Raw genomic sequence first — 14,492 nt, 5'->3', positions numbered from 1 at the left:
CAAGCTTTCATTCATAAATACTACCTGTCTCCCCAAAACTGATATAACTCTTTGAAGTAAATAAATAAACTTTGGCATGGAGAATACTATCATCATAACTTGCATTTTGACCAGCTTGCGAAACATGGAACAAACCAGTTTTTTGGCTTAAGCTTGATATTTTTTATTTAAAATAATTATCATATATAAAACCTGCTAAGTGATCAAATTGTGTTATATTTTACAGGTACAAGAGTTTATAGGAGCAGAATTAATGGCACATTTATACTCGACTGTTGATCAGGTACAATATGTATAAGGGAATTAGTTACTGCAACACTCATTTCAATATTACAGTGCCCTTTTTGTCACAAAAAAAATAGTGAAATATTTTGTTGGTTCATTTCATTAGACATATGCATTGACTCAATAATTGTTAATTTAGACAAATTTAATTTTTAGTTAGATATATTGTTTTTTGGAACATAAGTTTGGTTTTAGTTACATTTTGTTTCATGTATATTTATTTTATTCTTATTTCTTTCAATTCTATTCAAACAAGCATTTAAAAAAAATAGGCCAAGACAGTGAAAACTTTTTGAAATTGTTAACAACTATACAACTTTTCTATCATTCTATACAGTTGCAAAATTTATCTAATATAAAAAATCAATGAAATTGTCAGTTAGTCAATTATAATTGTGTGTCAACAATATGATTATTTTGTATTTTATCAAAATAGCAATCATTAATGGAGGAATCCCAAGAAGAGGCTCAGAGAAGGGAGGAGTTGTTGAGAATGTATCACGCCACAAAGGAAGCTCTGCATATTATTGGTGATATAAATGTGACAACGAATTCTACACCTACGCCCCCTCCTGTAGATAATGACTGGTTACACATTGATCAAACTACTAATGGGTATGTAGGACAGTCTAGTGGTGGAACCAGGATTGTGTGTAGAGGGTGTAGTCTGGAGTTCAAAACTGTTTCACATCATCATTATTACTATATATATTTGTATTTAAAAAATTATTGTCCTGAAATTATTTCCTAATCTTAAAAAAGGATATAAATATGAGAAGATGTGGTATGATTGCCAATGAGACAACTCTCCATAATTTGTAGAAGTAAACCATTATATATCAAATTACAGTCTTCAACATGGAGCCCTGGATAACACTGAACAGCAAGGTATAAAGGGTCTAAAAATTAATTTACTAGTGTTAAACCATACAAAAGGGAAAACCAACGGTCTAATCTCTTAAAAAAGCAAGAAACAAGAAACACTTATGAAGCACACCAACAAACCACAACTACTGAACATCAGATTCCTGACTAAGGACAGGTGCAAACATATGCAGTGGGTTTAAACGTTTTAATAGGTACCAACCTTAACCCTTATCCGAAACAATAGTGTAACATCACTACATACAAAATACAAAAAAATATCAATTGAAAATGTCTTGATTAAAATTTGATTTTTACCATGAAATTAAAGATGTCTGCAGTTTCTTAAATTATTTAGAAATATATGTATGAATTACATTGTCAAAGAAACAAGGTACTTGAAGATCAAATTGGGATCTTCATGATAATAAAAGCTCCAAAATATATTTGTAAAAAAAATGCATGTACATAGTAGATAGACCCAAGCTCTTGTCTTTAGAAACAAACACATTAAATGGAATATCAGTTGTGTAAACATGAGAAACCATACTGGAAAGATCAATAATAAAATTTGAATTATTTACAGAGGTGGGTCAAGACCATCATCACCGAAACCATCTAGGGGTGGACCACCACCACCATTGCCCAATCGACCAGGTCCTGGTGGATCATCAATGCCAAACAGACCGGCACCATCCATTCCAAACAGACCAGCACCAACAGCACCGGGAGGTGGACCACCAATACCTGCGTATGTACTCTAGAAATAAGTTTTAATTTTTTTTTGTTTTTTATGTTTTTGTATTGGGGATTGTATATTCAGACATGTTTGTATTAATTTCAAAAAAAAAATACAACAGGTAGAAAACTAAGATTATTAAAAAGACTTTCTAAAAATTTAACTGCATGTATAGGACTTACAGTTATTCATTTTGAAGGTTATCTTAGTAGGGTAAAAAATAAGTTTAATCATGCTTTTTTGTGCCTCAAATATAATCAATGTTATTTATGTTTCTTCCTATACATTCTTTTTAATATTTAACCATATCTGTGCTCTATTAAGTATTTTGTTCATTTGGACCTAGAATGGAAGACCTGTTTATTTAACATATGTAAAATCCTTAATCAAGAGAATGATGTTTTAAAGTGAAATGCATCCAATGACATGCTGCATGAAAAACAGAATATAATCAAACTTAATTTAATTCATGTAGTCAGATAATCAAGGCATGTTACCCTAAATTGTATGTCTATGTGGCATGTTTATATTAACACTTTGAAAAGAAAAATGAGCATGATACAAGTTAAAGCTCAAGTCAACCAAAAATATCTTTTAAGACATATCCAAATCCTATATGATTGCCTACTTTTGCAGCAAGCTTTGACACATAAATAATAGCACCCACACATTAGCAATTGACATATACAGTGTATAACTTAAATATAAGTATGCAATATATGCATCTATCCTCAACAGCTTGAATTAGGTACATATGATATGCAAATATGTTTAGAGAATGATTGTTTATCGACTTCATGTTTGTTTAAAACTCACCAAAATTAAATGTAAATGAATGCATCTTGAATGTAATATACTATTATTATAATTGACAATACATTATGAATGTAACTTAAGAAAATGGTTAGTCCAGTAAAGGACTACATATTAAATTTATTTTCAAATTTTTTATTATTACACAGAAAATTGTACCTGTATACAGAATTAACTGTACACCAACAATTTTGTCCAATACTATTTCCACATTTAATGGTTTCTATTCAATTTCGAAGTAGATTTTGGAATTAGAATTGGTAGTCTTCTCATAAACTTTGAATAAGTAAATCCATCACAAAAAATACTTCTTAAGGTGTGTTTAAGGACCTTGATTCCTTAGAGTTTTACAAGGTCTGCCTCGACTTGCACCTTTTAGGGGATTTTTTTTATACAAAAAAATAGTTGGTTATCAATGTATTTTGATTAAAGACAGAATGTATGGGGTAGTATTAAAATCTGGTTTATTAGACAGTGTATAGATATTATTTGATATATGTTGTGTAAATGTTGCATGTGAATCTAACATTTTACAGTTTCAACCAAAGTGGCCGGTATGTGTTTGCATTTACTTTGCTAGATCTAGTTCTGCTTGTGGTGCTGGGATATTTGTATAAACCAATATTTCTCCTGTATATTAATATTTATATGATATACCTTGATTAAACCAAATGTATGACAAAAAAGTTTTAAGATGTTAAAATGTAAAAATCAATTTCGAAATATTTGTGTTTTTTTACGTGGCGGTGTTATTGAATGAATAAACTGAACCAAAAAATTAGATAAGAAACCGTAAAAATTGGTAGGCTAGATGGAAAAAGAGGGTATGTTCGGTATGGGTAGAAACTTCATTAAATATGTCAAATATGGACCCTTCATTTGGTTATTGCAACAGTCCATTGCATTTTATGAAATGGTGTTTAAGATTTAAATGTCTCCACCAACTGAATTTATTTTGATTTTGTACTGGAATTTATTTGGAATATAAAAAAATATAAATAGTTATATTCAGATAGACTTTTATCAGTTAAATTAACAATTTGTACATTTGGTATAATAATTGTATAATTGCATGCAACCTTCCTGCATAGATTTTTTTTATTTGATTATTTTTAGAATTTTTGAATATTTTACGATTTATACACAGTGTTTATTAACAAAATTGTATGTGTGTGCTTTTTAAACAGTATTACACCTTCATCAATCTATTCTCAAAATTTTTACAGAATTTCAGGTTGAAGAGAAGTAGAAAAAATAATCTTCTGAACAATCACTTCTATTCCGGCTTTTCTCTAATAACAAGGAACCATGCCAAATATTTGATGGGGTACCAGTTTTTGATGGCATGGTGGCTGAAATATCTTTCACTTCTATTACACTATGAAATATTGGTGAATGCTAGATAAATGTACTTCTTAACATATAAACGATATTCACAACTGTGATTGAAAATAAGTTCAAAAATAAATTAGAAAATAGAGAAAACTTAAATTCAAGAAAGTTAAAGTTAACAATTTAATATCTGATTATTTTTTTTTTAAATACCATTCCACTTGGACAGTTGGTTAGCAAATGGATATAAATTGTAGAATGTTTGCCTGTTCAATTATCCCTTATATTTATGTTGTATGAGTATTTAGTTATTAGTACCAAAAATGCACTCAAATTTAAATGTTGTTTCATTTAGGCTAGAATTAAGTAAATAAAACACAAAAAAAAAGTTATTTTTTATGTTTCAATATAATTACAGAGCATCCATTTACCTAGCTCAGCAGGCAACTAAAGGGTAGGTTCAATAAAACCTCTTGATTGTATCACAAAATTAAAGTTTTACAATAGTTGTGATTGATAACCATAAGGGTTGGTTCACTTATTCTTTAGATATGGAAACTCCTTCCAGTGTTAACAAATAAAATATTCTGATTTCATAAATTTGTACATTTTTTTAAACATGTTTTTATGAAATAAATGACTATCAAAAGAAAAAAAATGTAGTTGTGAATCTTTTAAAATAAATTTAACATTACATGGAATATTTTTTTCATATTTCTAGTGCTGCCCCCTATGCTGGAGAAATAGCCCACAGGTAGGAATATTTGTTTGTATGATCACAATTTAAAAAATTTAAAATACAATTTGACTTTATTGAAATAATTTGAAAAATATGAAAAAAGAAGAATCAAACAAAAAAAATAATATTTAAACTGAGTAAATATAGCGAAAATGTTTGTGTTTTGGTGAAAATAAATGAATAAATCTACAATAAGAGAAAAAATCTTTACAAGAAAAAAGAAATAAATGTATAGGGAAAATGCTAGAGTTTTTAAAACCTTATTATAACAATATTTTTAATTGTAGTGCTGCCCCCTATGCTGCAGATATTGCAAAAAGGTAGGATAATAAAAACATGTTACTAAAATAATTAATATTATGAGTGTACTGTAAGATAAGGGAATTGAATTACTATGTCCTAGTATATTTTATGCTTTATTTAGATAAAGAAAAAAATTATAAGGATATGAAAATTTTAGTAACTAAAAGTAAATAATTCAGGAGGAAAAAAAAATATATGAAATTTTTTGCCAAAAAAATATTTGAGAAAGAGTTTAAAGAAAAAAAATGAAATGAAAATTAATTTATGAAGACATTTAAATAAAATGAATGGAATCAATATTTTCAATTGTAGTGCTGCACCCTATGCTGCGGATGCTGCTAGAAGGTAGGATGTAAATAAATAAATATCATTCAAATAATAAAATGTAAACAAACTGGTAAAAAGTTAATAAAGAAATATAAACTTAGGTTCATCAGTCCTGAAAGGATCTCTTTGTATACATACATAAGTAACTGAAGACATGCAAAACATTAATAAATAATTGATTAAGATGACTTTTGGAATAAACTTTATACTTTTTAAAAAGGGAGGTGTATTGTTTGTGGTTAGTTTGATATTTCAAAAGGTTATTTTTGTAACAAATCATAAACTATTGTTTGAAATACTTTGAGATTAAACAGTTAAATGTTTGTATATATAATGTATGAAGGTGTAATACTGATTTTATTTCTCTAACATTTACAGTGCAGCACCATTCATAGCGCAAGGAATTGCACAAGGGTAGGTTTTATATTGTCGTTTAGTGATTGCAGAGTTATCTTCCTTGAACAAAAGTTAACTCCCTTATAATTATAAATACAAAAGCATTATTCATTTGTTCTTATACCGAAAATAATGTCTGATCCTTTTAGGTAGCTTTTATATATCGTTATGTGATTTTATAGACTTTTTTTGGTACATTAACTATATTTTGCGAATAAAGTTCATTTCAACTCGACCAGTTATTTAAATTAATGAATTATGGTCAAGTGTAAGGTACTGTTTAGCTATGAATTACCATTGACCATTTGCAATCACGTAATTCTGGTAAAAACAAAATCTTGTTTTGGTGTTTAAATCCAGAGAGAATTCCACACATCCATAAAACATTTCAGACAATAGTCAGTTTCTGTTCAATTAAAGCATCTGAAAAGATTTACCCTTTCGTCATAATTAACACCCCCAACTATAGGTTGTAATGTTAATAAGACTTGCAACAAGCATACTTGCCTTAAAACTGTGCAGGTACAGGAAACCAAGAAAAATTGTTATTTTTTTTTTGGTTTTAAAATTTGCTAAAGCTTCATATGTGGAAGATATTCTGTATTCTGTTATGTAGATGCTGAAGAAATCTTTGTGTATTTGAAATATTATGTTGTAAAGTTTCAATTAATTTATTGAATTATTTCATGTGAGTGTTATGCTTCAGTGTGGATTGCTTTATAATTTTATTCAAATTATTTATTTTTGCAGAATCAAATATATTAATTGAAAAACTCTTTAAAGAAATTTGGGTTTAAAATTTTATAATGCTTAGAATACAATTAAAAAAGAACAAGTCTAAAATTTATGTACAGCTTCGTTAACGGAAAAAAGGGTTTTATTTAAAATGTTTCAATTTGATTAAGATTTTTGCTATAAAATTGGACTTTCAAAACATATTGAAACAAATATATTGTAATACACTTTAAAATTACATGTGACACCAGTGAATGTTTTAAAGACAAAATGTACACTTCGTTACAGAACAAAATCATATTTATCAAATCAGTATGGATCTCAGCGAGGGTATGTTATATGAATACCAACCTAATTTCAAATTACCATTGAATGAGGATTATTTTACAAGTCTTCCTATTCTGCACATGATTTAAAAAAAAAAATATGTAATAACTATTCTTATGAGTTCAACAGATATTTTTTATAACCCTTTAAAAATAAATGTTACACAAGTAAATGTTTTAAAGACAAAATGTAAACTTTGTTGCAGAACAAAATCATATTTATCAAATCAGTTTGGATCTCAGCGAGGGTATGTAATATGAGTATCAACCTAATTTCAAATTACCATTGAATGAGGATTATTTTACATATGCTTCCTATTCTGCACATGATTTCTGAAAAAAATATCCCAGGCGTTGTTTGCTGCCAAATAGATGTTATGAATGACTTGATTGTAGAAAATTTAAGAAACATTTAAAAATTAGCTGCATGTACAAATTGAATTCTTTAATGATTGATTAAAAAAAAAATTTAATCTGCATGCATAGTGGAATGTTTAATTTTGTTCAAACTTAGGATTTGTGCATGAATGTATAATCATATTTTTTTTTTTGAAATTTCATTTTATCATAAAACTCGATAGTTTTATCCAGTGGTCTTCTTATTTTCTGTTAATTTAAAACTGGTTTAACCCACTATGCAGAATTTGCATAATTAATTTATTGTTTCAAAGTTCCAACCATATGTCCCATATTCAAATGCATTAATTGTCAAAAAAGGGGGGGGATCCAACACTAAAACATGTTTCACTGACGTTGAGCAAACAACAATTAATGATATTATTATTCTCCTTTGCCTCTAAAGCCAATTATTTTAGACTTTACAAGAATGCAGATTTGAACAACCTGTTTTAAGTTGTTTTCATTTCTTGCTGAAAGGAATCCGACTTGAAGTTCAGGATGAACTATGTGGGATTTTGTTTTGTCTAAAAAAAACCTGTACCTTTACTGACTTAATGATAACTTAAAAAAAATCTTCATTTTTGTACAGAACATGTTTTCAGTAGGCACAGTAGGCAATAATATATAAGCTTAGTAGTTAGTACTAGTAGTAAGGAAAATTACCTAACTAAAATTATTTTAAAAGTCGAAAAAAAAGATATTGATAATATGACCTTAAGGGGGTTCGCGGGTCTAAATCATTTATATAGGATTTCTCTATATTTTTTTATAAATGAACTTTATCTTAAAGTTAATAGAAAAATAAAATAAAAAAGTGGGGTCACCGTTCATTTGCGCTCACAATCTGCCTTCGAAAGAAGCATACATTTTTGTAAAAGTGGGTTTTTTCTGTTGAAGTAATAGGAGAAATAAAGTTAAAATCGAAATAAAAAAAGAAATTTATTACAGAAATCGCTCAAATTTTACAATAATTTAGTTTAAGTACAGCTTATATGGAAATTATATTAAAAAATATAGATCACCGATGAGTTGAAAAAGATATTTCAATTTTAAAGCAAAAAAATGGCATTTTTTCACCAAAGGGAGATAATTTGGAACTTTTTCAATGATGTATACATTTTAAAAGTCATCTGGGGCCATCACGAATTGATTGTTTTGAATGATTTTTCTACCATATGATAAAGTAAATACTACAAATGGTAACAAATAAAATTTGTAAAGAAAAACAAATGTTTAATTTTTTTCTGAAATTTTTATACCCTCGAGCCTCCTTAAACCTGAGCATGTGGAGTTATTTTTAAAATTCAGTTAAAGTTTTGACCAAGTGTATTCCTCACAATGATAAAACAATAACCAATATTCAGTGCTTGATTGTTTCTTGAGAAGAAATAAAGAAGAATAATGAACATGTATTGTGATATGTTTATAAGTACATGTAATAATATAGGATTGGTTGTTAATTAACCAGTATAACTCATTTGTGTTGTTCAATATAGAAATCATGTGCAGATTTTTTTAACGGTGATGGGGAGAAATGCATGTTGAAATTTGCTTTCCATTTTCATATATCATGGAGGTAAACGTGCATGAAACCCTGAAATGATTCTTCATTCAATTTACATTTGGAGTTAAGTTTTAACGACAAATGGCCATATTTCTTACGTTTTCATTCTGTTGTGCATATTACGTCTGAAGAAACTTTCTTATAGAAACCGTATTCATTTGAAAATATCTGAAAAAAAACTTTTAAGTTTTTAGCTAGAAAATTACATATCAAAAAAGAAAGAAAGCAAACACATATCTTTATTTTAATGTTCTTCTATTCAATATTAAATATATATTTCTACAAATATTTTTTGTAAATTACTAGTAAAGAACATTGTTATACTGAAAAAAAAAGTGATGGTTTATCAAGATTTTTCCTGCCATAGTCACTATACATTTCCCTACTTAAGTAATTTGAGTCTGAAAACTAAGGAAATATAATGGCCATACTGTTTTACTAATCAGAATTTGCTAGACATTTCTGTCTGATCTCTCTCACTCTTCCTTGTTTGTACTATGACTTAGACCTAATACTAAATTTCATTGTCAAAGTAACTTATCTGTGTTTTTTGTGCAACTACTAGCAGCTACTTATTTTAATAACAAATTTTTTGGTGTATGCAAAATATTTGATAAGCTAATTCTTTTATTTTTGGTCTCTAATAGGTCCTTTGAGAAATTATTTAAGAGGGAGGTTAAAACATTTTCTAGTTATGGAAATGTTAGAAGTTTAACAATAATCCTCATTTTGCAGGGAAATAAATCAGAAAGAAATATAATTCTGAACTTAAAAGTGTAACTAGGATATCCTGCATGGTTTAACGACACAAGAAGGACATTATGCAGGGGCAGATCCAGTCATTTTTAAAAGTGGGGGAGTTCCAACCCAGGAAAAAAAAAATCAATGAAAGACTTTATTTTGAATAATACAGATTTCATCACTTTCTGTTTAATTACCAGCTTTTTGTCTTTGCTTGTTCTTTTAGTATCTTATCACTGTTTTCAATTTGTTTGTATCTAAATTGTGAGTGTGATTTTCTCTAGATGTTTTTACTTGTTCTGTGCTTGTGTGCCTTGATTTGCATTTTTTATTTATTAAAGACACACTTTCAGATCATAATACATGCAATTTCAGAACTCCTGCAATTTGTTGATAATGTGAATTTATTTGCAGCACCTTCGTTGTGGTTTCATGATAATCATTAAAAAATGTACACTTTTATATGATTAATTTAGATGATGGTAGCTGTTAAATGTTAAACTTTTTTCAATTATTTTGGGTTGTTTTTAATGCAAAAAAGTCACACAGTATTAAAATAAACTTTAAAAAACTAACAAAGTCTAAATATTACGCAAATGGGGAAAAACAAAAATTGAAAAGTCAACTCTTGATTAATGCAGAGCCTTAATATTTCAAACTTCATGATTTATTCTATCCAACATATTTTTTAATTTTTTTTGTATGATTGATTTACCCCGTTTTGGATTTGAAAAATGCAATACCAGAAATTATGGTTTCTATATGAATACCATATCTTTTTTAGCAATTTTTTTCATATAACTTATTCCCAAAAAGTAGGAGAGAAAACTTGAGAACCAATCTGCATAGAAACAAATAAAAATATATTTGAAACCCAAACTACTGCTAAGATGACAATTATCACATGCTTGTATTTCTTTTCTGTTTTTTGTTTTTATTTTTTGTTTTTTTTCAGTGGTCTTTTAATTCATATCATCAAAGCACAAAATAAGAAGTAATGTATGAAATATTTTTTTACATTTTTTATATTTTCAGGCGCCCTAGTTCTGCTGGCCCACCAGGTGTTCCAAAAATTCCTGATAGACCATCTATACCATCCAGACCAAACTTGTTATAATTATTGGACTAATTTTAGGTCAAGTTCATCGTAAAAATTGACAGTTATATAAAAAACAACACCAGTTCAAATCAATCATACAAGGCTCTTGATAAAAGATGTCTGTTCAATGCCACTCAGATGTGTGGCAATCAGAAGGACATGTTAATGTGTATCACTATAGTTCAAACTTTTATTTAACATGTACATTGATAAATATATTTATAGTTTAGTTGCAGGTCTATTCTATAAAATGCCTAAAAATGAATGATGAAAGTCAGTATTGGAAAAATGAAAAACGTTCAGGAATTTGTGCATTATCGTTAAAGAGATGGTCGTAAAATTATTTATTCAAAGTATATAAGCAATGTAATCATTACCATGGCAACTAATTGTTTTATAGGAAAAACAAATGTGATAGAAATGTTTTTGTATTCATTACAGAATTCCATTTTACTGAAATGTTAGATATGCAATTATTAAAAAAATATTGTTCTTTTGTATAATACCTGGAATTTATCTCAGTCTAGATAATTCAGTAATTTGTTCTCATAATGAAAACGCATGAAATATTTGCCCCTGTTTGTGAGGGGAATGAGATTCATTCAATCAAAATTTAAAAGGCACACAACATTAAAAGAGCTTGAATTTTTCTTTGACATGGCAGAGTTCTTGAGTTCTTGAAATTCGGTGGTCCGAAGATCCTGACCACCAAAATTTGACAAGGGACTGACACAATTTGGGCATTATGCAATGAACATAATAGTGAGGACCAATGTTGGGAAAAGATTTGGAGGACTCTGTTTATAACACAATCCATGAAATTGTAGAGCCTTATATCAAGACATTAGTCCAGACATAACAAATGGTAAAATTACAAGCAGTTTGACCTGATTAACTATAGTTTGGTTAAACTCAAAAGGAAAACATCATGTAAGAGCAGATTTGCGTTGCCGAAGATAGCATATCTACATTGTGTGAGTTCAAGGAAATAATCAATTCATTAGATTACCTTTTGGGTTTTGTAACATTTTGACTGAGAGCATGTTCATGTTTATGCAAAAGAACACTATTATGTATAGGATTTGTGTAATGTTATGTTGATAGTTTTTGTTGTTATGCTTTCGATACTGTCTCTTTATCCATTTATATATAATGATAAATAAGTAACTGTATATTATGTATGCTATAATCAACTGTTGTCTTCACCACTTACTGTCCTCCACACAAGTTCAACACTACATGTATACGATAATTGCTATCATTAATGCGATATATGTATATGTATTACCATTTACTGTCCTGTTTCAAATATATGACCTGAATGGGTACTTTATCAATGTTTTTTTTCAGGCAGGAGATAGACCTCATGTATACTTGCTTCTCTTTTTTGTTATTTTGAAAGCATATTTATACGAGACATGACCTAAATGATAAGTAATTGACTGAATTGGTAGATTAGGATTCAGGTCAAACATTTAATTCAACTTTTAAAAAAATACAATTTCTGTCATTTCATAGCATTGGTGTGTTTACAATTAAAAAGAACTAAATGGATAAGCTTTTGTTGAGAAATCCCTGTTGGTAGAACAGTGTAAAATACTCATATGTGTTAGGGATGAAATGTGTTGTCAGCTAAAATCACTTTTCCATATCAAGCAAATTCTTTTGTATCTAGAAAGTAGAAAATACCTCATTTTGTTTGATCTAAGATTATTATATTCAACTTCAACTAATTGGCCCATTTACATTAAAGTGAAGTGCTGAATCATCACAATAGCCAAATTGGATACAAGTGATTACAGTAGAATCAGCATTTATGATTGTTATTTGTATGGCAACATAACATTACACATATATATTATGTATAGGTTTGTGTGTATATTTCTGTACAAATAATCAAGTTATTTATGTTAAATAGTAATGATTTTAAGCTATAATCATGATAATTCATATCTTGTATATATCTCTTGGAAGTGTTTGATAAGATTATTATCACAATTCCACAATTCAGTTATAAATTTCATTAAAATTATTATTCCAAATACTTTAATTTCTCAAAATTTAATTTATTACATTATGAGAGATATGTATTTTGAGATTTTCTATTGTCTTTTTGGGTGTAATTGGTCTCTAACTGGAATAAAGTTTCCTTATACACATCACAGACTTCAATACTAGTTGGTGGCATATACTGTTATCTGCTAATTGGTCGGCTTGATGTCTCTTTGACATTCCCCATTTCCATTCTCAATTTTATATTGCTCTGAAATTGATCATGAGCTGCCATTCCCTGTGTTATTATAACAACTGCCAGTATTACAATCGTTCATAGGACATTGTTTGACTCTGTCAAGGTTTTCACTCTTGATCTAAGTTTTTCTTCAAGCTTTTGACATTCTTCAGTCACAGGCATATAAAATATGGTATTTCAATTGACTTGACCTTCTTTGCAGATTATTATCAGTATAATACATCAAGTTTCAAATGTACACCAATTTAAAAATCAAAAGCAAGATTTACAAATTCCATTTAATTTTACAGTTGAGAGTTTAGGTTAGGGGTACATGTTAATTTTACACATTAAACAATTGAATGCTGCATTAATGAGATATCTGTACAAGATAGAATTTGAAGGATTAGTCATACAATTGTGCAATGTTGTAATATAAAGATGTAAAAACTTTGTGATATATGAATGTAAATTGATATTAGATTAAAAGAGATGTATAAAAATTGAGATGTTCTTTTCTTGATGTGCATTTAAGAGACATGGATATCGGTTCCATTCCTATTTGACAAAGACTTTCAAAAAGATTGCTTTGGATGTATTTGGCAAAATCTTTCAGAATTTTGGACCACAACACTCTTCAAATTTGTACTTTATTTTGCCTTTTGAACTTTTTTGGAGTGTCACTTTATATGAGTCTTTTGTAGAAGAAAAGCATGTCTGGCATAAAAAAAAATGAATCCTGCAATCCATGATTAGTTTATTCTGACAGAACATTTTCTAATAATCTACAGGATACAAATAAAATGAATATTACATGCATTCTCAAGAGTTTTTGTCTCTTATGACTTACATTGATGATGAAATTGCAACAACATATGTATAACATTGAGTGGCTAAGGCCGTGTTCACACCAAAAACCATGTACAGTAAACATGTTTACATTTAGTTTACCGTAATGCACACTGGTTTCACATTACATTTGTTCACATCCATACACCTTGTTTAGCTACCTGTACATAAGATTTGTTCACACTTGTAAACTATGTGTCATTTAAATGTTCATTATGTAGAACCGAATGCAAGTTTTTCGGACAGTTTTTCTGGCAGTTTGGGAGCAACCGGTTGACTTTAAAAAGAGGGGAAAAAGGGGGGAGGGCTTGCTAAATATTTTGATCCCCAATTTGATAAAAACAAAAAAAAGATAATATTCCGGCCAAACAGATGATATATTAAAAAAATTGGAATACAGAGCTTCACCCATAAATATTGTAAAATAAATAAAATTTGATTGCTAGCATCGAAAAAACTGAATAAAAACGTTTGCGCGAAAAAAAATCTGACTTAACCCCCTTTTTTAAGTCAGGTGGTTGCTCCTTTATGAAAGCCATTTTGGGATATTAGGGATCACTACAGTTTTATCTTTTCTGTTTGTTTCAAATGGTATTTCTTCTCCAAGGAGTATTCGGTAAAGAAATAGGGCAACGTTTTATTTTTATTTAAAAAATGTTATTTAACTGATCTGATATACTAGACAAACATATCACACTTTTTAAGTCATGCATTTATGCGTGAATCGTTGTTTGAGTAAAGACCAGTGGCG

At 28.7% G+C, this 14,492-nt stretch overlaps 2 protein-coding genes across 22 annotated transcripts in view; one reads left to right on the top strand and one right to left on the bottom strand.

Annotated features, from left to right (window-relative positions):
• The window catches only part of LOC134707323 (dynamin-1-like), a 50,612-nt gene extending 37,213 nt beyond the window's left edge, over positions 1 to 13,399 (top strand). For 5 of the 21 annotated variants that reach the window (XM_063566972.1, XM_063566975.1, XM_063566973.1 and 2 more), the window contains exons 17-28: positions 227 to 283; positions 722 to 900; positions 1,736 to 1,900; positions 3,238 to 3,255; positions 4,452 to 4,487; positions 4,755 to 4,787; positions 5,060 to 5,092; positions 5,388 to 5,420; positions 5,781 to 5,816; positions 6,822 to 6,863; positions 7,066 to 7,107; positions 10,599 to 13,399. In XM_063566972.1, coding sequence (XP_063423042.1) covers positions 227 to 283; positions 722 to 900; positions 1,736 to 1,900; positions 3,238 to 3,255; positions 4,452 to 4,487; positions 4,755 to 4,787; positions 5,060 to 5,092; positions 5,388 to 5,420; positions 5,781 to 5,816; positions 6,822 to 6,863; positions 7,066 to 7,107; positions 10,599 to 10,680 — 756 coding nt within the window. In that variant the 3' untranslated portion in view covers positions 10,681 to 13,399. The remainder of the gene's footprint in view (positions 1 to 226; positions 284 to 721; positions 901 to 1,735; positions 1,901 to 3,237; positions 3,256 to 4,451; positions 4,488 to 4,754; positions 4,788 to 5,059; positions 5,093 to 5,387; positions 5,421 to 5,780; positions 5,817 to 6,821; positions 6,864 to 7,065; positions 7,108 to 10,598) is intronic. The other 16 variants (XM_063566978.1, XM_063566979.1, XM_063566980.1 and 13 more) reach the window with 16 other exon arrangements.
• The window catches only part of LOC134705788 (uncharacterized), a 474,551-nt gene that overhangs the window by 179,522 nt on the left and 280,537 nt on the right, over positions 1 to 14,492 (bottom strand). The gene's annotated exons all lie outside the window — the stretch shown is intronic.

This window comes from Mytilus trossulus, chromosome 2, assembly GCF_036588685.1.
Source record: "Mytilus trossulus isolate FHL-02 chromosome 2, PNRI_Mtr1.1.1.hap1, whole genome shotgun sequence".
Classification (NCBI taxonomy): domain Eukaryota; kingdom Metazoa; phylum Mollusca; class Bivalvia; order Mytilida; family Mytilidae; genus Mytilus; species Mytilus trossulus.
This window is presented reverse-complemented; position numbering and strand designations above follow the sequence as displayed.